The following is a 27,276-nucleotide window of genomic DNA, read 5'->3' as shown; positions in this document are numbered from 1 at the left end:
AAACTTTGTGGAAATTAATATTTGTGTCATTCTCAAAACTTTTGGCCACGACTGTACATTCACAACTATTTTAAATAAATCCAAATAATTCTTAGATTTATTATACTGTCTTTCAAATTCTTAATATGATATGTAGTTGAAGTAATTGTAAATACATGCCAATACTTTCCAAATGGTATTTTCAAATACATTCCAATATTCAACTCGTTGTTTTTTCATATAAAGGTGACGTAAATACTGGTTTTGAAATGAATGAAGCCCTGCTCCTATGGCGTCTTCTACTGTGTGTGTAATCTCTCATGGTCTTTCAGGCCCCTTAACTGAAGAAAACACTTTCCACACAGGGAGCACAGGTGAGGCTACACTCCTGTGTGTGTCCTCTCGTGTGTTTTTAGGTGCACTAACTGAACAAAACCCTTTCCACACTGGGAACAGAGGTGAGGCTTCTCTCCTGAGTGTGTCCTCTCGTGCATTTTCAGATTCCTTAAATGGGTAAAACTTTTTCCACACTGGGAGCAGTGGAAAGGCTTCTCTCCTGTGTGTCATTTTATGTGTTTTTAAACTCCCTAACCGGGTAAAACTTTTTCCACATTGAGAGCATTGGAAAGGCTTCTCTCTCGTGTGTGTCATCTCATGTGTTTTCAGGCTTGCTACCCAGTTAAACCCCTTTCCACACTGAGAGCACTGGAATGGTTGTTCTCATGTGTATTCTCTTATGCTCTTTCAGATGCCATGAGTGAATAAATCTCTTTCCACACTGAGAGCATTGGAAAGGCCTCTCTACTAAGTGTGTTCTCTCATGTGATTTCAGGTCCCCTGATGAGAAAAATTTATTTTCACACTGGGAGCATTGATATGGCTTCTCTCCAGTGTGTGTTCTTTCATGCACTTTTAGATGCCCCGACTGTCCAAAACCCTTTCCACACTGAGAGCAGTGATGAGGCTTCTCTCCTGTATGTGTTCTTTCATGATCTTTCAGCTTCCCTCTCTGGGTAAAACTCTTTCCACACTGGGAGCATTGGAATGGCTTCTCTCCTGTGTGTATTCTTTCATGCTCTTTCAGATGCGATGACTGGATAAATCTCTTTCCACACTGAGAGCATTGGAAAGGCCTCTCTACTAAGTGTGTTCTCTCATGTGATTTCAGGTCCCCTGATGAGAAACATTTCTTTTCACACTGGGAGCATTGATATAGCTTCTCTCCAGTGTGTGTTCTTTCATGCACTTTTAGATGCCCCGACTGTCCAAAACCCTTTCCACACTGAGAGCAGTGATGAGGCTTCTCCCCTGTATGTGTTCTCTTATGTTCTTTCAGGTGCCCTAACCGGATAAATCTCTTTCCACACTGGGAACAGTGGTGGGGTCTTGCTGGTTTGGATGTCACTGGGTCTGATTCCCCTGTAGGACTCTTCCTGGTGTCAGAGTGATAGTCTGGTCTCTCTCCTGTCAAAGACAAACATAGTATTTGGTTAAAACAGAGACCTGAATGAAACCTACACATGATAAAAATGTCTTCTTATGAGGTTTAATCAAGTCTAGATCCCTCATTATAAAATGGGTAGTTTGGATCCTGAATGCTGATTGATTGATAGGCGTTACCCATTTGCAATAATCCACTGGTAATACCTGTTAACAGTTCCATTTGAATTATCCCTAAACATCCACTGTCCCACAGCCCAGCCAGGAAAGTCATAAAATAATCTCCACTGTCCCACAGCCCAGCCAGGCAATTCATAAACTAATATCCACTGTCCCACAGCCCTGCCAGGAAATTCATAAACTAATCTCCACTGTCCCACAGCCCTGCCAGGAAATTCATAAACTAATATCCACTGTCCCACAGCCCAGCCAGGAAAGTTATAAAATAATCTCAACTATCCTACAGCCCTGCCAGGCCATTTATAAACCAATCTCCACTATCCCACAGCCCAGCCAGGCCATTTATAAACTAATCTCCACTGGAAGAAAAGCATATCAGCATACGGACATATTTAACCCATGGCTTCTAGCCTAACATTTGGTTTGGAACAGAGGGACATCATAACCCATGGCTTCTAGCCTAACATTTGGTTAGGAACAGAGGGACATCATTAACCCATGGCTTCTAGCCTAACATTTGGTTTGGAACAGAGGGACATCATTAACCCATGGCTTCTAGCCTAACATTTGGTTTGGAACAGAGGGACATCATAACCCATGGCTACTAGCCTAACATTTGGTTAGGAACAGAGGGACATCATTAACCCATGGCTTCTAGCCTAACATTTGGTTTGGAACAGAGGGACATCATAACCCATGGCTACTAGCCTAACATTTGGTTAGGAACAGAGGGACATCATTAACCCATGGCTACTAGCCTAACATTTGGTTTGGAACAGAGGGACATCATTAACCCATGGCTACTAGCCTAACATTTGGTTAGGAACAGAGGGACATCATTAACCCATGGCTACTAGCCTAACATTTGGTTAGGAACAGAGGGACATCATTAACCCATGGCTACTAGCCTAACATTTGGTTTGGAACAGAGGGACATCATTAACCCATGGCTACTAGCCTAACATTTGGTTTGGAACAGAGGGACATCATTAACCCATGGCTACTAGCCTAACATTTGGTTAGGAACAGAGGGACATCATTAACCCATGGCTACTAGCCTAACATTTGGTTAGGAACAGAGGGACATCATTAACCCATGGCTACTAGCCTAACATTTGGTTTGGAACAGAGGGACATCATTAACCCATGGCTACTAGCCTAACATTTGGTTTGTAACAGAGGGACATCATTAACATATGGCTACTAGCCTAACATTTGGTTTGTAACAGAGGGACATCATTAACCCATGGCTACTAGCCTAACATTTGGTTAGGAACAGAGGGACATCATTAACCCATGGCTACTAGCCTAACATTTGGTTTGGAACAGAGGGACATCATTAACCCATGGCTACTAGCCTAACATTTGGTTTGGAACAGAGGGACATCATTAACCCATGGCTACTAGCCTAACATTTGGTTAGGAACAGAGGGACATCATTAACCCATGGCTACTAGCCTAACATTTGGTTTGGAACAGAGGGACATCATTAACCCATGGCTACTAGCCTAACATTTGGTTAGGAACAGAGGGACATCATTAACCCATGGCTACTAGCCTAACATTTGGTTAGGAACAGAGGGACATCATTAACATATGGCTACTAGCCTAACATTTGGTTTGGAACACAGGGACATCATTAACCCATGGCTACTAGCCTAACATTTGGTTTGGAACAGAGGGACATCATTAACCCATGGCTACTACCCTAACATTTGGTTTGGAACAGAGGGACATCATTAAACCATGGCTACTAGCCTAACATTTGGTTAGGAACAGAGGGACATCATTAACCCATGGCTACTAGCCTAACATTTGGTTTGGAACAGAGGGACATCATTAACCCATGGCTTCTAGCCTAACATTTGGTTTGGAACAGAGGGACATCATTAACCCATGGCTACTAGCCTAACATTTGGTTAGGAACAGAGGGACATCATTAACCCATGCCTACTAGCCTAACATTTGGTTAGGAACAGAGGGACATCATTAACCCATGGCTACTAGCCTAACATTTGGTTTGGAACAGAGGGACATCATTAACCCATGGCTACTAGCCTAACATTTGGTTTGTAACAGAGGGACATCATTAACCCATGGCTTCTAGCCTAACATTTGGTTTGGAACAGAGGGACATCATTAACCCATGGCTACTAGCCTAACATTTGGTTTGGAACAGAGGGACATCATTAACCCATGGCTACTAGCCTAACATTTGGTTAGGAACAGAGGGACATCATTAACCCATGGCTACTAGCCTAACATTTGGTTTGGAACAGAGGGGCATCATTAACCCATGGCTACTAGCCTAACATTTGGTTTGTAACAGAGGGGTGTTGTATAAACCTACATTATTATCAACAACACACTATTAAGGACTGTTTCAACCCTGTGGATTGTTATCAATACACTATAAAGGACTGTTTCAACCCTGTGGATTGTTATCAATACACTATAAAGGACTGTTTCAACCCTGGGGATTGTTATCAACACACTATAAAGGACTGTTTCAACCCTGGGGATTGTTATCAATACACTATAAAGGACTGTTTCAACCCTGTGGATTGTTATCAATACACTATAAAGGACTGTTTCAACCCTGTGGATTGTTATCAACAACACTATAAAGGACTGTTTCAACTAGAGGTCGACCGATTAATCGGAATGGCCGATTAATTAGGGCCGATTTCAAGTTTTCATAACAATCAGTAATCGGTATTTTTGGACACCGATTTGACATTTTTTATTTATTTTTTATACACCTTTATGTAACTAGGCAAGTCAGTTAAGAACACATTCTTATTTTCAATGACGGCCTAGGAACCCGTGGGTTAACTGCCTTGTTCGGGGGCAGAATGACAGATTTTTACCTTGTCAGCTCGGGGATTCATTTTTGCAACCTTCCGGTTACTAGTCCAACGCTCTAACCACCTGCCTTACATTGCACTCCACGAGGAGCCTGCGTGGCAGGCTGACTACCTGTTACGCGAGGGCAGCAAGAAGCCAAGGTAAGTTGCTAGCTAAGAGCGTCTGCTAAATGACGTAAATGTAAATTCCTTAAACTTATCTTACAAAAAACTATCAATCTTAACATGATCACTAGTTAACTACACATGGTTGATGATATTACTAGTTTATCTAGCGTGTCCTGCGTTGCATATAATCGATGCGGTGCCTGTTCATTTCTCATTGAATCACAGCCTACTTCGACAAACGGGTGATGATTTAACAAGCGCATTTGCGAAAATGTACCTAACCATAAACATCAATGCCTTTCTTTAAAATCAATACACAAGTATATATTTTTAAACCTGCATATTTAGTTAATATTGCCTGCTATCATGAATTTCTTATAACTACAGAAATTGTGTCACTGCTCTTGCGTTCCGTGCAAGCAGTCAGGGTATATGCAGCAGTTTGGGCCACCTGGATCACTGCGAACTGTGTTAAATCCATTTATTCCTAACAAAGGCCATAATTAATTATGACATAACATTGAAGGTTGTACAATGTAACAGGAATATTTAGACTTCGGGATGCCACCCGTTAGATAAAATACGGAACGGTTCCGTATTTCACTGAAAGAATAAACGTTTTGTTTTCGAAATTATAGTTTCCGGATTCGACCATTTTAATGACCAAAGGCTCGTATTTCTGTGTGTTATTATGTTATAATTAAGTCCATGATTTGATAGAGCAGTCTGACTGAGCGGTGGTAGGCACCAGCAGGCTCGTAAGCATTCATTCAAACAGCACTTTCGTGCACTTGCCAGCAGCTCTTCGCAATGCTTCAAGCATTGCACTGTTTATGACTTCAAGCCTATCAACTCCCGAGATTAGGCTGGTGTAACCGATGTGAAATGGCTAGCTAGTTGCGGGGTGCGCGCTAATAGCGTTTCAAATGTCAGGCGCTCAGACTTGGAGTAGTTGTTCCCCTTGCTCTGCATGGGTAACGCTGCTTCGAGGGTGGCTGTTGTTGATGTGGTCCTGGTTCGAGCCCAGGTAGGAGCGAGGAGAGGGACGGAAGCTATACTGTTACACTGGCAATACTAAAGTGCCTATAAGAACATCCAATAGTCAAAGGTATATGAAATACAAATCGTATAGAGAGAAATAGTCCTATAATTCCTATAATAACTACAACCTAAAACTTCTTACATGGGAATATTGAAGACTCATGTTAAAAGGAACCACCAGCTTTCATATGTTCTCATGTTCTGAGCAAGGAACTTAAACGTTAGCTTTTTTACATGGCACATATTGCACTTCTACAACACTTTGTTTTTGCATTATTTAAACCAAATTTAACATGTTTCATTATTTATTTGAGGCTAAATTGATATTATTGATGTATTATATTAAGTTAAAATAAGTGTTGATTCAGTATTGTTGTAATTGTCATTATTACAAATAAATAAAAATAAAAATTGGGCCGATTAATCGGTATCGGCTTTTTTTGGTCCTCCAATAATCGGTATCGGGGTTTGAAAAATCATAATCGATCGACCTCTAATTTCAACCCTGTGGATTATTATCAACAGACTATAAAGGCTTGTTTCCCGGCGCTCCTCTTCACGTCATGTTAAAGAACAGCCTTTAGTTGTTCACAACAATCCACAGGGTTGAGTGCCTTGTTGTTTCAATTCAATAACGCCAGTGAGATTTCAATCAGATCAGTCTGTCTTACCTCATAGGCTTAACTCAAATACTACGGACCTAATAACGACATAGAGATTTCAATCGGATCAGTCTGTCTTACCTTATAGCCCAACTCAAATACTACGTACCTAAGGCCTTTTCTCCAATCTGGGCTTTCTTTCTCTCCCTATAGCGATGCTCTTTTTCAATGTTAACGTTTTGTTGATGGCCCTCAGTCTTTGTAGCTTTAACAATTCCTACAATACAGAATAAATTATTCAAGTGTAGAACTTCAGTACAATGCCCCTTAAAAAACACGTTTTTTTTAACAACTGCAGAGTTTGTGCCCCTGTTTTTAAGACAGTACTCACTGGTGTTAATCAGATCTCCAGTCTCCTCCTCTTCACCTTTCTTCTCCTCCTCCTCTTTCACTGTGACAGTCATATCTTCCTCCTCTTTCACTCTAAAAACGTCCTCTTCCTCCCCTTTCCCTGTGACAGTTATCTCCCCCTCCTCTTCCTCCTTCACTAACACAGCTTCTTCCTCCCCTTTCCCTGTGACAGTTATCTCCCCCTCCTCTTCCTCCTTCACTAACACAGCTTCTTCCTCCCCTTTCCCTGTGACAGTTATCTCCGGATCCTCGCCTTTCACGGTGATATCATCCTCCTCTTCCTCTTCCACGACAATGTTCAGCCCCAGAGCTTCTTTCTCCGACCAGCAGACCTCTTCTTCAGCAGGGGGCGAGTAGCTTATTGAGTTCATAGTGGTGGATGTTAGTTGGCTAGCTAGTTAATTAGCATTAGCGACTAGCGTAGTGCTAGGCTATCTTAACAAGCTAGCTGACTAACAACATATATATGACATTTAATAACTAGTAAGCAGACAGAATGTGTGTTTAAAACCCTGCTGTTAATATACATAAAATGGTGAAAAGAGCTCCGATGTTTGGTTTGTATGTTTGCTAGCAAGCTACCGAGGCGGATGATGAGTCCGTGTTGTTGTTTAAAAAGCATCCCGTCCCGTCCACTAGATTATACGTCACGCAAGAAACATTACTTGAAAGACTCACATCGCCACCTGCTGACTGGAGTGGGTAACGAAGTTTGGGAAAATACTCACTACACCGTGTTTATTCTGCCAAACAATATCATGTCATACCAAAATAACCAGATATTTGTTCCCTTACTTCTTACCACTCCCATATGAGGCCTCTTGCCAGGCCGTCATTATAAACAACAATTTGTTCTTATTTGACCTGCCTTGTACATTACATGTTTAAATTAAAGTAACAGCTAATACTCTCTCCTATACGCAGATTCTGTCCGTACAACCAGGGTTCTAAAGTGCATACCAATATTTTGCCGCAACACGATTCTCAAAACTGCTCGAAACAAGACAGACTGAAACATAACATTAGTAATTCTCTTCCATTTTCACATCTATTATGTTCAGTTGGTCCTCGATTCCGTTGACAGCGGCAATATGGAACACTGCGGCTTGTTCGTGTCTGCTTCCTGGTCACATGACCACCATGCATGGAGAGAGTGCGAGCGCAGATCAACATATTTCCTGCTGGACGAAGCCTTAGGCATCTTCTTAAAAATATATATATATGTTTTTACTCTATAACCCAATGCAATTACTTTCTGTCCTTAGTCTTAGGGTTCCACAAAAACAGGAAGTTACCTTTCACAGTATACAGGTGAGTTAAGTGGAAGCTGCTCCTACTCAGAATAATCAGTTATAACTTCTACTGACACTCCACTGCTCAGACTGTTAGTTTGTGTATCAACAGAGGCCTTGGACTTGATCGGGTGTTCATCTGTCTGGAGCTACTGCAGTGACTGTTCCCTGTGATCAGGTCTGTCTGGAGCTACTGCAGTGACTGTTCCCTGTGATCAGGTCTGTCTGGAGCTACTGAAGAGACTATTTCCTGTGATCAGGTCTGTCTGGAGCTACTGAAGTGTCTATTTCCTGTGATCAGGTCTGTCTGGAGCTACTGCAGTGACTTTCCTGTGATCAGGTGTTCATCTGTCTGGAGTTACTGCAGTGACTATTTACTGTGATCAGGTCTGTCTGGAGCTACTGCAGTGACTATTTCCTGTGATCAGGTCTGTCTGGAGTTACTGCAGTGACTTTCCTGTGATCAGGTGTTCATCTGTCTGGAGCTACTGCAGTGACTATTTCCTGTGATCAGGTCTGTCTGGAGCTACTGCAGGGACTATTTCCTGTGATCAGGTCTGTCTGGATCTACTGCAGTGACTATTTCCTGTGATCAGGTCTGTCTGGAGCTACTGCAGTGACTATTTCCTGTGATCAGGTCTGTCTGGAGCTACTGCAGTGACTATTTCCTGTGATCAGGTGTTCATCTGTCTGGAGCTACTGCAGTGACTACTTCCTGTGGACACAGCTACTGTATAAATGGCTGCTTGGAGGTTTCCTAGCGATCACCAGAGTTTCTGTCTGCTGTGTTAGATGGATGGACATGATACAGTCTCAACAGAAACAGGTAAGGCTGAGAACTCCATTGACAGCTGTCACATTTATATTTCAACCTATAACATGTCTTTACCCTCATATTGTCAATATGTCTCATATCAAATGGAAGTGTTTTTTTATGTTTAAGGTAGCTGGAAGAGTTAGAAAAATCAGCCAATGGCGAGAAATGTCAAACTACACAAACAATCTAAGATGACAGAAAAGTGAACAATCAAATATGATCACTTGTCTTAAAGGGATAGTTTTTCACTTGTCTTAAAGGGATAGTTTTATGGTTTTAGCTTTTCATCCAAACCAAGTTTTACTACGCTGGTTATTTAGCAACAACTCTAATCTCCTGGCTCTTTGTTGCAATATGGTTGAGATGGATGGAACCAGTTTGAGATGCATTTACAATGAGGAAGGAGCGAGAAGGGCAGACCTCTTGTCCTATACTTTAAAACATTCAATTAACCTTCTTTACACACATGGTTATATTAAAGCTTTATTAGTTAGGCTGTCTCATACACATGGCTATATCAAAGGCTGTCTCATTGACAGGTCAAATATGAACTGCAGTATACAGACAAGAGAAGGAAAGAAGAGAACATCTATTCTGATAGCAGCCAAGTTAGATGGTGGACAGGCTTGATCATGGTGAGTTGGATGGTGGACAGGGTTGATCATGGTGATGGTGAGTTGGATGGTAGACGGGCTTGATCATGGTGAGTTGGATGGTGGACAGGGTTGATCATGGTGAGTTGGATGGTAGACGGGCTTGATCATGGTGAGTTGGATGGTGGACAGGGTTGATCATGGTGATGGTGAGTTGGATGGTAGACGGGGTTGATCATGGTGAGTTGGATGGTAGACGGGGTTGATCATGGTGAGTTGGATGGTGGACGGGGTTGATCATGGTGAGTTGGATGGTGGACAGGGTTGATCATGGTGAGTTGGATGGTGGACAGGGTTGATCATGGTGATGGTGAGTTGGATGGTGGACGGGGTTGATCATGGTGAGTTGGATGGTGGACAGGGTTGATCATGGTGAGTTGGATGGTGGACAGGGTTGATCATGGTGAGTTGGATGGTGGACAGGGTTGATCATGGTGAGTTGGATGGTGGACAGGGTTGATCATGGTGATGGTGAGTTGGATGGTGGACAGGGTTGATCATGGTGAGTTGGATGGTGGACAGGGTTGATCATGGTGAGTTGGATGGTGGACAGGGTTGATCATGGTGATGGTGAGTTGGATGGTGGACGGGGTTGATCATGGTGAGTTGGATGGTAGACGGGGTTGATCATGGTGAGTTGGATGGTGGACAGGGTTGATCATGGTGAGTTGGACGGTGGACAGGGTTGATCATGGTGAGTTGGATGGTAGACGGGGTTGATCATGGTGAGTTGGATGGTGGACAGGGTTGATCATGGTGAGTTGGACGGTAGACAGGGTTGATCATGGTGAGTTGGATGGTGGACAGGGTTGATCATGGTGATGGTGAGTTGGATGGTGGACAGGGTTGATCATGGTGAGTTGGATGGTGGACAGGGTTGATCATGGTGATGGTGAGTTAGATGGTAGACAGGGGTGATCATGGTGAGTTGGATGGTAGACAGGGTTGATCATGGTGAGTTGGATGGTAGACGGGGTTGATCATGGTGAGTTGGATGGTGGACAGGGTTGATCATGGTGAGTTGGACGGTGGACAGGGTTGATCATGGTGAGTTGGACGGTAGACAGGGTTGATCATGGTGAGTTGGATGGTAGACAGGGTTGATCATGGTGAGTTGGATGGTAGACAGGGTTGATCATGGTGAGTTGGATGGTAGACAGGGTTGATCATGGTGAGTTGGATGGTGGACAGGGTTGATCATGGTGAGTTAGATGGTAGACAGGGTTGATCATTTTAAAAACGGACCCTTGCCTTATCCCAAAGGACAGACTTGCCTGAAACTTGCAGAGAGAGGGGGAGGAGCTACCTCCCTGCTTTCTCTGAGCTGACCAATCCACTGTTAACTTGTCATGAATCATTTTAATGACCGATATACGCCCACACCATTCAAACACAGACTATTTCACTCATATTGTAATTAATAGAAATGTGGAATTAAATGGACAGTTATTTAAAGTTTCCTTGTTACACCAAGCATGGCCACATTTAAGAAAGCTCACCCTGCACGGCTACTCTCCGCCAGTCTACCATTAACTGGTTTGAGCTAAAAACTAAAATGGAAAGGTTACCCACCAGTGTGGTGTTTTCTCTTGTGTCCAGCCAGGGTTCCTGACTGACTGAACCTCTTCCCACACTGATCACAGCCAAAAGGCTTCTCTCCAGTGTGTGTTCTCTTGTGTCCAACCAGGCTTCCTGACTGAGCGAACCTCTTCCCACACTGATCACAGCCAAAAGGCTTCTCTCCCGTGTGTGTTCGCAGGTGCACTTTTAAATCCCCTGAAGTAGTACAACGCAGCCCACAGTCTGAGCAGTGGTAAGGCTTTTCGCCAGTGTGTATTCGCTGGTGTAAAATCAACTGCCCAGACTGAGCAAATCTTTTCCCACAGTCAGAGCAGTGGAATGGTTTCTCTCCTGTGTGTGTTCTCTTGTGTCTTTTAAGTCCGCCTGAAGTGGTTAAGCTCATTCCGCAGTCAGAGCAGTGGTAAGGCTTCTCTCCTGTGTGTGTTCTCTGGTGTAATTTTAAACCGCCTGACCCGACAAAGCTTTTCCCACAGTCGCCACAATGGTAAGACTTCTCCCCTGTGTGTGTTCTCTGGTGCGATTTTAAATGGTATGACCTGCGAAAGCTTGTCCCACAGTCGGTACAATGGTAAGGCCTCTCTCCAGTGTGGGTTCGAAGGTGTGAAGCCAGACTTCCTGATGTAACAAAACTTTTGCCACATACATCACAGTTATAAGGCTTCTCTCCTGTGTGTACTCTCTGATGTACCTTCAGGTGACTTGAATTAATAAAGCTCATTCCACAGTCTGAGCAGTGGTATGGTTTCTCTCCAGTGTGTGTTCTCCGGTGTACAGTCAAGTGTGCTGACTGAGCGAATCTCTTCCCACACTGGTCACAGCTAAAAGGCTTCTCGCCTGTGTGTGTCCGCTGGTGCACCATCAGTCCATCTAATCTAGCAAAACTCTTACTACAGCTGAAGCAGTAGTAAGGTTTCTCACCTGTGTGTGTTCGCTGGTGCAGCTCTAAACCCCTTGATGCTGAAAAGTTACTTCCACAATCTGAACAGTGGTGAAGCTTCTGGCCTAGGTGTCTGCGCTGGTGTGTTTTCAGGTTGCTTGCCTGAGTAAAACTCTTCCCGCAGTCCGAACAGTGGTAAGGCTTCTCTCCAGTGTGTATTCTCTGGTGTTGTATCAGGGAGTCTAAGCTAGTAAATCTCTTCCCACATTGATCACAGCTGTATGGTTTCTCTCCTGTGTGTATGCGCTGGTGCTTTATCAGATTTCTTGAATGAGAAAAACTCTTCCCACAGTCAGAGCAGTGGTAAGGCTTCTCTCCGGTGTGTGTTCTCTGGTGCACCTTATTACCCTGTGATGTTGAAAAGCTCTTCTCACAGACAAAGCAGTGATAAGGCTTCTCTTGTGTGTGTGTCCGCAGATGAATTTTCAGGTTGCCTAATTGAACAAAACTCTTCCCACAGTCTGTGCAGTGAAACGGTTTTTCTCCTGTGTGTATTCGTTGGTGAATTGTCAGGGCTCCTGACTTTGTGAATCTCCCCCCACATTGATCACAGCTAAAAGGTTTCTCTCCTGTGCGGGTCAGCTGGTGTTTTGTTAGGTTTCCTACTTGCGAAATACTTATCCCGCAGTCTGAAGAGCTATAAGGTTTCTCTCCAGGATGAATTCTCTGGTGTGTTTTAAGTTTTGCTGAAGAGGTGAAACTCTTTCCACAGTCAGAGCAGTGGTGAGGTTTCTTCCCTGTAAGTCTCTGCTGGTGTTTGAGGTGTTCTGATCTGGAGAGACTGTTCTCTGCCTCGTCAGCATCATGTTGGTTAGCCTCCCCAGATATGCCTCTTCTACTGAGAGAGCGACGGTTACGGCTGTCCCCTGTGAAACAACGACAGACAGTTAGGGTTCCTTCTTCATATCGAAGACAGACCAAGGCCCAGCTTTTCAAACTCTTGTGATCGGATTTTAGCATTTCGGATCGGTTAAAATCGTCAATGTAACCAATGGGGTAGGATTGCTTCTAATGATTCTACATTTTAAGAAGGTTAGTGATTGTATTGAATGTTAATTAAGAACATCTAGGGAGTGTCCCAAAATAAATGTATGTAAGAGCATAAACCCACTCAGCCCCGTTGTTTTCCTGCAGTCCACCAGCAGCACAGACAGCCTCTTCAGACCCAGCAGTAAGGGGCTACCAGGAGAGGCACGACCTGGGGACCCCGGGAGGGTGAAGGGGGAGAAGGGTTGGAGGGAGGAGGGGGGTGCGATAGATGTTTCCTGTAAATCCAAAAAAAGAGGACAGTGAAGTTCTCATGTTAGTTCACTACAGGGTAAAACACAATAATGATCTAATCTTAGATCTGACTGATCTTTGTTCAGTTTAGATTATATTGGTGGCGGCACCATAGTATTAATACAATAATACATTTATTGCATACAGTGGGGCAAAAAAGTATTTAGTCAGCCACCAATTGTGCAAGTTCTCCCACTTAAAAAGATGAGGCCTGTAATTTTCATCATAGGTACACGTCAACTACGACAGACAAAATGAGAAGAAAAAAAATTCCAGAAAATCACATTGTAGGATTTTTTATGAATTTATTTGCAGATTATGGTGGAAAATAAGTATTTGGTCACCTACAAAAAAAGCAAGATTTCTGGCTCTCACAGACCTGTAACTTCTTCGTTAAGAGGCTCCTCTGTCCTCCACTCGTTACCTGTATTAATGGCACCTGTTTGAACTTGTTATCAGTATAAAAGACACCTGTCCACAACCTCAAACAGTCACACTCCAAACTCCACTATGGCCAAGACCAAAGAGCTGTCAAAGGACACCAGAAACAAAATTGTAGACCTGCACCAGGCTGGGAAGACTGAATCTGCAATAGGTAAGCAGCTTGGTTTGAAGAAATCAACTGTGGGAGCAATTATTAGGAAATGGAAGACATACAAGACCACTGATAATCTCCCTCGATCTGGGGCTCCACGCAAGATCTCACCCCGTGGGGTCAAAATGATCACAAGAACGGTGAGCAAAAATCCCAGAACCACAAGGGGGGACCTAGTGAATGACTTGCAGAGAACTGGAACCAAAGTAACAAAGCCTACCATCAGTATCACACTACGCCGCAAGGGACTCAAATCCTACAGTGCCAGACGTGTCCCCCTGCTTAAGCCAGTACATGTCCAGGCCCGTCTGAAGTTTGCTAGAGAGCATTTGGATGACCCAGAAGAGGATTGGGAGAATGTCATATGGTCAGATGAAACCAAAATATAACTTTTTGGTAAAAACTCAACTCGTCGTGTTTGGAGGACAAAGAATGCTGAGTTGCATCCAAAGGACACCATACCTACTGTGAAGCATGGGGGTGGAAACATCGTGCTTTGGGGCTGTTTTTCTGCAAAGGGACCAGGACGACTGATCCGTGTAAAGGAAAGAATGAATGGGGCCATGTATCATGAGATTTTGAGTGAAAACCTCCTTCCATCAGCAAGGGCATTGAAGATGAAACGTGGCTGGGTCTTTCAGCATGACAATGATCCCAAACACACCGCCCGGGCAACGAAGGAGTGGCTTCGTAAGAAGCATTTCAAGGTCCTGGAGTGGCCTAGCCAGTCTCCAGATCTCAACCCCATAGAAAATCTTTGGAGGGAGTTGAAAGTCCGTGTTGCCCAGCGACAGCCCCAAAACATCACTGCTCTAGAGGAGATCTGCATGGAGGAATGGGCCAAAATACCAGCAACAGTGTGTGAAAACCTTGTGAAGACTTACAGAAAACATTTGACCTGTGTCATTGCCAACAAAGGGTATATAACAAAGTATTGAGATAAACTTTTGTTATTGACCAAATACTTGTTATTGACCAAATTCATTAAAAATCCTACAATGTGATTTTCTGGAATTTTTTTCTTCTCATTTTGTCATAGCTGACGTGAACCTATGATGAAAATTACAGGCCTCATCTTTTTAAGTGGGAGAACTTGCACAATTGGTGGCTGACTAAATACTTTTTTGCCCCACTGTGTGTGTGTGTGTGTGTGTGTGTACACACACACACACACACACACACACACACACTTTCCTAATATAAGTGCTTTTATAATAATACTTGATTAGTACAAACACTTATTACAGATACATGGCTTTTGGTGCCTATATTAATTTAACTAAAAAGGTACACATTTTCTGCTTACGTTCTGTTTTTACATGTCCAGTGGTTAACTATGTTGACCCAGCTCTGTTCATTCACCAGAGCTCAGCCTTTATTCTGCTTATACATGTCTATTAATTAACCCTATGTTGATTCTGCTCACTATTTCTGGGAAAAGAGTCTAGATACTGGAAAATCCCCATAGTACTGGAAATTCTCCAACACTGTTCCCCTAGGTCAGGGATGCCAGAGACCAATTATAATATGCTTTACCCAGGCCACGTGCTGTTCCCCTAGGTCAGGGATGCCAGAGACCAATTATAATATGCTTTACCCAGGTCACGTGCTGTTCCCCTAGGTCAGGGATGCCAGAGACCAATTATAATATGCTTTACCCAGGTCACGTGCTGTTCCCCTAGGTCAGGGATGCCAGAGACCAATTATAATATGCTTTACCCAGGTCACGTGCTGTTCCCCTAGGTCAGGGATGCCAGAGACCCAATTATAATATGCTTTACCCAGGTCACGTGCTGTTCCCCTAGGTCAGGGATGCCAGAGACAAATTATAATATGCTACAGTAGGCCTCTGCAACAAGTACCAAAATAAAATAGATTTTAAGCAAATGTCTGGTTCCAACAACTTGAGCCATCTGTTATAAAAACCCATTTGTCAGTCATGAATATAAGGAATCCATAATGTGTTTGTTTACATTGATAATCATGTGTCAAATGAATCATAATTTTTATAAAAACATCACGACTAGTCATTTGATTATAAACCAATGTACTGACACTGCTAACTGCTAGCTTGCCTGCCCCGGTCTGCTAACCCCGGTCTGCCAACTGCTTGCTTGCTAACCCGGTCCGCTAACTGCTAGCGCTAACTGCTAGCTTGCCAGCCCCGTTCTGCTAACTGCTAGCTTGTTTAGCCCCGGCCTACTAACTGTTAGCATCGGCCTGCTAACTGTCTGAATCGCCATGTCCCCAGTCAGCCCAACCACTCACTGGACCCATATGTTGGCTACGCATGCCTCTCTCTAATATCAATATGCCTCGTCCATTACTGTCCTGGTTAGTGATTACTGTCTTATTTCACTGTAGAGCCTCTAGCCCCGCTCAATATGCCTTAACCAACGATGTTGTTCCACCTCCTACATATGCGATGACATCACCTGGTTTAAACGTCTCTAGAGACTATATCTCTCTCATCATTACTCAATGCCTAGGTTTACCTCCAATGTACTCACATCCTACCTTACCTTTGTCTGTACACTATGCCTTGAATCTATGCTATCGTGCCCAGAAACCTGCTCCTTTTACTCTCTTTTCTGAACGTGCTAGACGGCCAGTTCCTATAGCCTTTAGCCGTACCCTTATCCTACTTCTCCTCTGGTGATGTGGAGGTTAATCCAGGTACTGCAGTGCGTAGCTCCACTCCCACTCCCCAGGTGCTCTCATTTGTTGACTTCTGTAACCATAAAAGCCTTGGTTTCATGCATGTTAACATTAGAAGCCTACTCCCTAAGTTTGTTTTACTCACTCCATTAGCACACACTGCCAACCCGGATGTCTTAGCCGTGTCTGAATCCTGGCTTAGGAAAACCACCAAAAACCCTGAAATCTCATTGCTAACTATAACATTTTCTGCCAAGACAGAACTGCCAAAGGGGGCAGTGTTGCAATCTACTGCAAAGATAGCCTGCAGAGTTCTGTATTACTATCCAAGTCTGTACCCAAACAATTCGAGCTTCTACTTCTAAAAATTCACCTTTCCAGAAACAAGTCTCTCACTGCTGCCGCTTGCTATAGACCTCCCTCTGCCCCCAGCTGTGCCCTCGATACCATATGTGAATTGATTGCCCCCCCATCTATCTTCTGAGCTTGTGCTACTAGGTGACCTAAACTGGGACATGCTTAAAACCTGTTAGGGCTAGGGGGCAGTATTTACACGGCCGGATAAAAAACGTACCCGATTTAACCTGGTTACTACTCCTGCCCAGTAACTAGAATATGCATATAATTGTTGGCTTTGGATAGAAAACACCCTAAAGTTTCTAAAACTGTTTGAATGGTGTCTGTGAGTATAACAGAACTCATATGGCAGGCAAAAACCTGAGAAGATTTCATGCAGGAAGTGGCCTGTCTGACAAGGTGTCGTTCTTCTTGTCTCTGTTTATTGAAGAGTGAGGATCTTAGCTGTAACGTGACACTTCTTACGGCTCCCATAGGCTCTCAGAGCCCGGGAAAAAGCTGAACGATGACGAGGCAGCCTCTGGCTGAAACACATTATCGCCTTTGCCAAGTGGCTGATCAGAGGACAAAGGGCTTAGGCTCGTGCCCGAGTCGACCCCATGCTGTATTTTCTTTCGTCTGTTTACCTAATTGCAGATTCCCGGTCGGAATATTATCGCTTTTTTACGAGAAAAATGGCATAAAAATTGATTTTAAACAGCGGTTGACATGCTTCGAAGTACGGTAATGAAATATTTAGAAATCTTTTGTCACGAAATGCGCCGTGTGCGTGACCCTTATTTACCATTCGGATAGTGTCTTGAACGCACGAACAAAACGCCGCTGTTGGAACATAACTATGGATTATTTTGGACCAAGCCAACATTTGTTATTGAAGTAGAAGTCCTGGGAGTGCATTCTGACGAAGAACAGGAAAGGTAATCAAACTTTTCTAATAGTAAATCGGAGTTTGGTGAAGGCTAAACTTGCTGGGTGTCTAAATAGCTAGCCCTGTGATGCCGGGCTATCTACTGAGAATATTGTAAAATGTGCTTTCACCGAAAAGCTATTTTAAAATCGGACATAGAGTGCATAGAGGAGTTCTGTATCTATAATTCCTAAAATAATTGTTATGCTTTTTGTGAACGTTTATCGTGAGTAATTTAGTAAATTGTTTGTAAATTCGCCGGAAGTTTGCGGGGGTATGCTAGTTCTGAACGTCACATGCTAATGTAAAAAGCTGGTTTTTGATATAAATATGAACTTGATTGAACAAAACATGCATGTATTGTATAACATAATGTCCTAGGTGTGTCATCTGATGAAGATCATCAAAGGTTAGTGCTGCATTTAGCTGTCTTCTGGGTTTTTGTGACATTATATGCTAGCTTGAAAAATGGGTGTCTGATTATTTCTGGCTGGGTACTCTGCTGACATAATCTAATGTTTTGCGTTCGTTGTAAAGCCTTTTTGAAATCGGACAGTGTGGTTAGATTAACGAGAGTCTTGTCTTTAAAATGCTGTAAAATAGTCATATGTTTGAGAAATTGAAGTAATAGCATTTCTAAGGTATTTGAATATCGCGCCACAGGATTCAACTGGCTGTTGCGTAGGTGGGACGATTTGGTGCCACCTGCCCTAGAGAGGTTAACACCCCGGCCATCCTACAATCTAAGCTTGATGCCCTCAATCTCACACAAATTATCAATGAACCTACCTGGTACAACCCCAAATCCGTAAACACGGGCACCCTTATAGATGTCATCCTAACTAACTCGCCCTCCAAATACACCTCTGCTGTTTTCAATCAATCAAGATCTCAGCGATCATTGCCTCAATGCCTGCATCCGTAATGGGTCTGCGACCAAACGACCACCCCTCATCACTGTCAAACGCTCCCTAAAACACTTCTGCGAGCAGGCCTTTCTAATCAACCTGGCCGGGGTATCCTGGAATGACATTGACCTCATCCCATCAGTAGATGATGCCTGGCTATTCTTTAAAAGTGCCTTCCTCACCATCTTAAATAAGCATGCGCCACTCAAAAAATGTAGAACTAGGAATAGATATAGTCCTTGGTTCACTCAAAGACCTGTCTGCCCTTGACCAGCACAAAAACATCCTGTGGCATTCTGCATTAGCATCGAATAGTCCCCATGATATGCAACTTTTCAGGGAAGTTGGGAACAAATATACACAGGCAGTTAGAAAAGCTAAGGCTAGCTTTTCAAACAGAAATTTGCATCCTGTAGTACTAACTCAACATAGTTCTGGGACACTGTAAAGTCCATGGAGAATAAGAGCACCTCCTCCCAGCTGCTCACTGCTCTGAGGCTAGGAAACACTTACCACCGATACATCCACAATAATTGAGAATTTCAATAAGCATTTCTCTACGGCTGGCCATGCTTTCCACCTGGCTACCCCTACCCCGGTCAACTGCCCGGCACCCTCCACAGCAACCTGCCAAAGCCCCCACCATTTCTCCTTCACCCAAATCCAGATAGCTGATGTTCTGAAAGAGCTGCAAAATCTGGACCCATACAAATCAGCCGGGCTAGACAATCTGGACCCTCTCTTTCTAAAATGATCTGCCGAAATTGTTGCAACCCCTATTACTAGCCTGTTCAACCTCTTTCGTATCGTTTGAGATTCCCAAAGATTGGAAAGCTGCCGCAGTCATCCCCCTCTTCAAAGGGGGTGACACTAGACACAAACTGCTACAGACCTATATCTATCCTACCCTGTCTTTCTAAGGTCTTCGAAGGCCAAGTTAGCAAACAGATTACCGACCATTTCGAATCCCACCGTACCTTCTCCGCTATGCAATCTGGTTTCAGAGCTGGTCATGGGTGCACCTCAGCCACGCTCAAGGTCCTAAACGACATCATAACCGCCATTGATAAGAGACATTACTGTGCAGCCGTATTCATCGACCTGGCCAAGGCTTTCGACTCTGTCAATCACCACATTCTTATTGGCAGACTCGACAGCCTTGGTTTGTCAAATGATTGCCTCGCCTGGTTTACCAACTACTTCTCTGATAGAGTTCAGTGTGTCAAATCGAAGGGCCTGTTGTCCGGACCACTGGCAGTCTCTATGGGTGTGCCACAGGGTTCAATTCCCGGGCCGACTCTCTTCTCTGTATACATCAAGGATGTTGCTCTTGCGCCTGGTTATTCTCTGATCCACCTCTACGCAGACGACACCATTCTGTATACTTCTAGTCCCTCTTTGGACACTTAACTAACCTCCAGACGAGCTTCAATGCCATACAACTCTCCTTCCGTGGCCTCCAACTGCTCTTAAATGCAAGTAAAACTAAATGCATGCTATTCAATCGATCACTGCCCGCACCTGCTCGCCCGTCCAGCGTCACTACTCTGGACGACTCTGACTTAGAATACGTGGACAACTACAAATACCTGGGTGTCTGGTTAGACTGTAAACTCTCCTTCCAGACTCACATTAAGCATCTCCAATCCAAAATTAAATCTAGAATCGGCTTCCTATATCGCAACAAAGCATCCTTCACTCATGCTGCCAAACATACCCTCGAAAAACTGACCGTCCTACCGATCCTTGACTTCGGTGATGGAGGCTATTTTATAGATGACAACACTCTTACTCAACAAACTGGATGCAGTCTATCACAGTGCCATCCGTTTTGTCACCAAAGCCCCATACACTACCCACCATTGCGACCTGTACGCTCTCGTTGGTTGGCCCTCGCTTCATACTCGTCGCCAAACCCACTGGCTACAAGTTATCTACAAGTCTCTGCTAGGTAAAGCCCCGCCTTATCTCAGCTCACTGGTCACCATAGCAGCACCCACTCGTAGTATGCGCTCCAGCAGGTATATCTCACTGGTCACCCCCAAAGCCAATTTCTCCTTTGGTTGTCTTTCCTTCCAGTTCTCTGATGCCAATGACTGGAACGAACTGCAAAAATCTCTGAAGCTGGAGACTCATATCTCCCTCACTAGCTTTAAGCACCAGCTGTCAGAGCAGCTCACAGATCACTGCACCTGTACATAGGCTGTTTACAGATGGGCTATGTACCTACCTCATCCCCATACTGTATTTATTTATCTTGCTCCTTTGCACCCCAGTATCCCTACTTGCACATTCATCTTCTGCACATGTACCATTCCAGTGTTTAATTGCTGTATTGTAATTACTTCGCCACCATGGCCTTTTATTGCCTTAACTTACCTCATTTGCACTCACTGTATATAGACTTTGTTTTCTTTTGTTCTACTGTATTATTGACTGTATGTTTTGTTTATTCCATGTGTAACTCTGTGTTGTTGTATGTGTCGAATTGCTATGCTTTATCTTGGCCAGGTCGCAGTTGCAAATGAGAACTTGTTCTCAACTAGCCTACCTGGTTAATTTTTGACGGGCTCGTCCCGTATGCGGGACGGACATCCAGTGAAAAATCCTATCGCCATTAGCATAACGAAATGTAATATATATATTTTTTCAAATATAGGACTGTTATATCGTTTTATAGATACACCTCTCCTGAATCAAACCACGTTGTCCGATTTCAAAAAGGCTTTACAGCAACAGCAAAACATTAGATTATGTTAGAGGAGTATATCGTAAAAGTAGCCACATAGCCATTTTCCGACCAACCACATGCATCACAAATAACCAAAAAACAGCTAAATGTAGCACTAACCTTTGACAATCTTCATCAGATGACACTCCTAGGACATCATGTTACACAATACATGCATTCTTTTGTTCGATAAAGTTCATATTTATATATAAAAACAGCATTTTACATCGGTGCGTAACGTTGACTAACTATTTTCCCTCAAATGCATCCGGTAAAACAGCGCTACAATTTACTAAATTTCTATTCGAAAACATTTTTAAAATGTAATTTTGTCATTCTAAGATTTATAGATGAATATCTCTTGAAAGCACCTGTAATGCCAGATTTAAAAATAACTTTACTGGGTAATCACACTTTGCGATAAAAGGGGATGCGATACTCAGAAAATAGGCTAGCGTTACAGGTCAGCGCCATCTTGGAACAATCGCATATCAAATCTAGTCTTGTATACTATTGTCAATAATCCCTTACCTTTGATTATCTTCATCAGAAAGCACTTCCAGGAATCCACAACAAATGTATTTTCGTTCGAAAAAGTTAATCCTTTATGTTCCAATAGCTCGTTCTTGTTAGCGCGTTCTGAAGGCTGCACCAAAAGTTCCGTCGTGCGCGGGACTCCTCTTTTGAAAAAATGCATTTTTTATTTTATTTAGGTTCGTTCAAACATGTCAAACGTTGTATAACATAAATCTTTAGGGCCTTTTTCAACCAGAGCTCCAATAAGATTCAAGGGGGACGATGGCATTGTCTTTCAAAACGTTTCGAAAGGGGAGGGTAGCCAGGGGCACCGGCGTCAAAATGGTGATGGCCCTCTCCATGTGACCACTTTCCACAGCGTCTCATTCAGTCAGTTTTCACAGTAGAAGGCTCAAATCACTTTGTAAAGACTGGGGACATCTAGTGGAAGCAATAGGAAGTGCTCAATGAACCATTGCTCACTGTGTGATTTACAGGCAAGGTGATGAACTTGAGTCCGCAATTCAGAATTCCACTTCCTGTTTCAATATGTCTCGGGGTTTTGACTGCCATATGAGTTCTGTTATACTCAGACACCATTCAAACAGTTTTAGAAACTTTAGGGTGTTTTCTATCCACAAGTATTAATTATATGCATATCCTAGCTTCTGAGTTTGAGTAGGAGGCCGTTTAAAATGGGCACGAATTTTTTTCAAAAATCGCTGTAGCGCCCCCTATCCTAGGCGACCGTCAAGAGGTTTTAAATAAAGGTGAAATAAAATTGTAAAAATAAAGATTATGAAAATTCAGAACCATCGATGGTGTGTCTAGACTTTGCTTCACTTGCTCCGGGGTGAAGCCTCCCCTAACTAGCCTACAGATGTAGGATCAGCGTGCGCTTTCCCAATCCTAACTAACTATTAGAGTGAAACATGCAAAAACTTCACCCTACACCTACTTCCTCGGACATCACGAACTAGGTTGACTTCAAGTTAAACTTTGTTTGGTGGCCGGTACATTCTGTTCTTTCCGAAAGAATAAAACAAAGTAACCAGCTAAACTACACAATTAAAAAAATAAATCTAAACTCACCTGATTCATTGTAGAAACTTTTGTTTGGTTATGGTTGATTGCAGAGTTCAGGAGAAGTTAACCAGATGATAAGGTTTATGTCTAGTCTACTGACCTTGTAGATTAGGGAGGTAGAGGACCGAGACGTTACATTTCAACACGTTACTCTCTGCCTAACACCATGCCCAGACCGGACGTGCGTGCAAATTGATTTTGTCCCCACACACTAAAAGCAATCACGACATGCAGGTTGAAATATCAAAAACTCTGAACCAATTATAATAATTTGGGCGACAGGTCGAACAGCATTAAACATTTATGGCAATTTAAATTAGCTAGCTTGCAGTTGCTAGCTAATTTGTCCTGGGATATACATTGACTTATTTTATCTGAAATGCACAAGGTCCTCTACTCCGACAATTAATCCACACACATAAACCGGTCAACCGAATTGTTTCTCGTCATCTCTCCTCCTTCCAGGCTTTTTCTTCCCGATCTCAGTTCATCTTTCAATCACCCACGTGGGTATAACCAATGAGATGGCACGTGGGTATCTGCTTCTATATACCAATGAGGAGATGGGAGAGGCAGGACTTGCACCGGCGTTCAGTGTCACAAATAGAACTGACTTCTATTTTGGCGCTTGGCAACGCAGACACTCGTTGGCGCGAGCGAGCAGTGTGGGTGCAATGATTGAATAACATGCACGTTGTACATTTATTTTGCAACGCTCGCGTCAGTGTGGTCAGCAATGTAAAGTCACAAGAGAAAATGGAGAATAGAGACGGACTCCACTTTCACTGCAGTTCGACTGAAACATAGGACTTCGGCCAACATACAAATAATAGTCCAGCCGTAGGCTTCTGCTTGGCTCATTTTCAAAAGTTAACGTCCGATAGCATTTTAACATTCCTCCTTTGTTCCATCACGTTGTCTAGTCTTATACTCTGCACGGAGCGTCAAGTAAAGGGGGGGCTATAATACACAGAGCTGTTGTCTTGCGGCCTTGAAAGGGTCCTGCACTCCCCTGATAAAGACAGCTAACAGACCCGTAGTCCACTCCCACAGCAACAGGAATTTTGTGTTGTAGCAAATGTGTTTCATGAAATACATGCACCAGATGTTACCAGGCAGTATAACATGACGGTGCCAAAATCTTACCAATCCATGCATTATTCCACTAACTATGACTGAGTGCAAAACATGTTTTCCATCATGTATGTTTCAGAGTGCTGTGGGGGGGGGGGGGGGGGGGGGGCTTTGATAGGATATAAGAGTGCTGTGGGGGGGAGGCTTTGATAGGATATAACAAGAGTGCTGTGGGGGGGCTTTGATAGGATATAACAAGAGTGCTGTGGGGGGGCTTTGATAGGATATAACAAGAGTGCTGTGGGGGGGCTTTGATAGGATATAACAAGAGTGCTGTGGGGGGGGCTTTGATAGGATATAACAGAGTACTGTGGGGGGGGGGCTTTGATAGGATATAACAAGAGTGCTGTGGGGGGGGCTTTGATAGGATATAACAGAGTGCTGTGGGGGGGGGGCTTTGATAGGATATAACAGAGTGCTGTGGGGGGGGGGCTTTGAAGTGCTGTGGGGGGGGGCTTTGATAGGATATAACAGAGTGCTGTGGGGGGGTTGATAGGATATAACAGAGTGCTGTGGGGGGGGGGCTTTGATAGGATATAACAGAGTACTGTGGGGGGGTTGATAGGATATAACAGAGTGCTGTGTGGGGGGGGCTTTGATAGGATATAACAGAGTGCTGTGGGGGGGGGGCTTTGATAGGATATAACAGAGTGCTGTGTGGGGGGGGCTTTGATAGGATATAACAGTGCTGTGGGGGGGGGGGCTATCAAAGCCACAGCATTCCACAGATATGTGACCAACAGATCCATATCCATATTCCCAGTCATATAAAAACTATAGATAGGGGCCTAATGAATTGACAAATTTCCTCAAATGAACTGTAACTCAGTAAAATCTATTAAATTGTTGCATGTTGAGTTTATATTTTTTGTTCTGTATACTTGGTTTTGTACACCAGCTTCAAAACACAATATTGTTGGTTATTGAAAATATATTTCACAGTGGTTTAGATGGTACAATGATTCTCTACCCTATGCGTGCTTCTTTTGTCACACAAACTGAAATTAGGTGAACTATTAGAATTTTTACAACAAGGAAATGGCGGAGCGCTTTATGCACATGGCCTCTTTTAACTTTCAGCATGCGACTTCACAGTGAAATGGTTGCTTACGAACCTTCCCAACCAAATACATTATTTTCATGTACACAAACAGCATAAAGGTCAATAGCATTTCGCTACACCCACAATAATGTTGTATGTGACCCATAGTATTTGTTTTGACCGTTAAACGTGTGCTGTGTAAAAGCAGGAAGTAGGCTACAAAGACCCCTTGTCTTAAATGTTTAAATGTATATAAACTTACCTGATTCATTGTAGATTCTTCCGTTTATGGTCGATTGCAGAGTTCAGGCGAAGTTAACCAGATGGGAATGTTTATGTCTAGTCTACTGACCTTGTAGATTAGGGAGGTAGAGGTCCGAGACTTTATATTTGAACATGTGGCTCTCTGCCAAAAATCACAAGACAAAAGAGCCGAAGCTTCGCATTCACTTCCGGTGTTGTACAGAAAAGCCCCACCCCTGCCAGAATTCTACGCACTCAATTCTTCATTGCTGCGACTTGTTGTCAGTTTAGTCTACATTTCACTGATCTTAGTAGCAGAAATATTTTTTTTTTTATTTGTGTCCTTCAAGGCAGCTGTCAATGATCATGTTAGGCTGCGTTTCATTTTTGATTTTTTTTTATGTCGGTTTGATCGCACTAGTAATGTCTGTAGTTTTCGGTTTGGCTATTTGTTTCAAGTGTATTAGTCTATAAATACATCGCTTCGCCAAAAATCGTCATCTCTCCCATGTCTTATTCCAGCCCAGCCTCACATTCAATTATCAATTCGTGCGTTTTTGTGCAATTTTGTGTGCTTCAATTCGTTCGAAAATACACTAATTTGTGCTACTTAATTCGTGCGAAAAGACACGAATTTAACCAGTAGACGACACACAAGCCTTTGCAACAACCATAGACGCGATCACCTGTATTTCATTATTTATTTTACGTTATGAATATTTTATTTTTTTAATCCCTATTAAAACATTGTCTCCCCTCTGCACAGGCCATACAAACGCTTCACACCGCGTGGTCGCTGCCACTCTAACCTGGTGGTCCCAGCGCGCACGACCCACGTGGAGTTCCAGGTCTCCGGCAGCCTCTGGAACTGCCGGTCTGCGGCCAACAAGGCTGAGTTCATCTCAGCCTATGCTATCCTCCAGTCCCTAGACTTCCTGGCGCTGACGGAAACATGGATCACCACAGATAACACTGCTACTCCTACTGCTCTCTCCTCGTCTACCCACGTGTTCTCGCATACCCCTAGAGCATCGAGCCAGCAGGGTGGTGGCACTGGAATCCTCATCTCTCCCAAGTGGACATTCTCTCTTTCTCCCCTGACCCATCTGTCTATCTCCTCATTTGAATTCCATGCTGTCACAGTTACCAGCCCTTTCAAGCTTAACATCCTCATCATTTATCGCCCTCCAGGTTCCCTTGGAGAGTTCATCAATGAGCTTGACGCCTTGATAAGTTCCTTCCCTGAGGATGGCTCACCTCTCACAGTTCTGGGTGACTTTAACCTCCCCACGTCTACCTTCGACTCATTCCTCTCTGCCTCCTTCTTTCCACTCCTCTCCTCTTTTGACCTCACCCTCTCACCTTCCCCCCCTACTCACAAGGCAGGCAATACGCTTGACCTCATCTTTACTAGATGCTGTTCTTCCACTAATCTCATTGCAACTCCTCTCCAAGTCTCCGACCACTACCTTGTATCCTTTTCCCTCTCGCTCTCATCAAAAACTTCTCAATCTGCCCCTACTCGGATGGTATTGCGCCGTCCCAACCTTCGCTCTCTCTCTCCTGCTACTCTCTCCTCTTCCATCCTATCATCTCTTCCCTCTGCTCAAACCTTCTCCAACCTATCTCCTGATTTTGCCTCCTCAACCCTCCTCTCCTCCCTCTCTGCATCCTTTGACTCTCTATGTCCCCTATCCTCCAGGCCGGCTCGGTCCTCCCCTCCTGCTCCGTGGCTCGACGACTCACTGCGAGCTCACAGAACAGGGCTCCGGGCAGCCGAGCGGAAATGGAGGAAAACTCGCCTCCCTGCGGACCTCGCATCCTTTCACTCCCTCCTCTCTACATTTTCCTCTTCTGTCTCTGCTGCTAAAGCCACTTTCTACCACTCTAAATTCCAAGCATCTGCCTCT

General features: G+C 43.7%; 2 protein-coding genes across 3 annotated transcripts; both read right to left on the bottom strand.

Moving 5' to 3' along the window:
* Positions 1–489: 489 nt before the first annotated feature.
* Positions 490–7,373, bottom strand: LOC115177660 (zinc finger protein 239-like). 2 transcript variants are annotated; one of them, XM_029738599.1, is made up of 3 exons: positions 6,609–7,373; positions 6,387–6,494; positions 490–1,443 (listed from the first exon to the last, which is right to left on the bottom strand). In XM_029738599.1, the coding sequence occupies exons 1-3, from the start codon at positions 6,997–6,999 to the stop codon at positions 659–661; spliced, it is 1,284 nt and encodes a 427-aa protein (XP_029594459.1). In that variant the 5' UTR covers positions 7,000–7,373; the 3' UTR covers positions 490–658. The 2 variants fall into 2 exon arrangements, with proteins under 2 accessions (XP_029594459.1, XP_029594460.1); XM_029738600.1 differs by lacking the exon at positions 6,387–6,494.
* A 1,831-nt stretch (positions 7,374–9,204) lies between these two features.
* LOC115177643 (zinc finger protein 883-like) lies at positions 9,205–26,045 on the bottom strand. The gene is made up of 3 exons (XM_029738579.1): positions 25,386–26,045; positions 13,020–13,173; positions 9,205–12,774 (listed from the first exon to the last, which is right to left on the bottom strand). The coding sequence occupies exons 1-3, from the start codon at positions 25,392–25,394 to the stop codon at positions 10,955–10,957; spliced, it is 1,983 nt and encodes a 660-aa protein (XP_029594439.1). The 5' UTR covers positions 25,395–26,045; the 3' UTR covers positions 9,205–10,954.
* Positions 26,046–27,276: the final 1,231 nt, after the last annotated feature.

The sequence above is a fragment of the Salmo trutta genome, chromosome 38, assembly GCF_901001165.1.
Source record: "Salmo trutta chromosome 38, fSalTru1.1, whole genome shotgun sequence".
NCBI classification, from domain to species: domain Eukaryota; kingdom Metazoa; phylum Chordata; class Actinopteri; order Salmoniformes; family Salmonidae; genus Salmo; species Salmo trutta.
The sequence above is the reverse complement of the archived record's forward strand: the minus strand, read 5'-3'. Positions and strand labels throughout refer to the sequence as shown.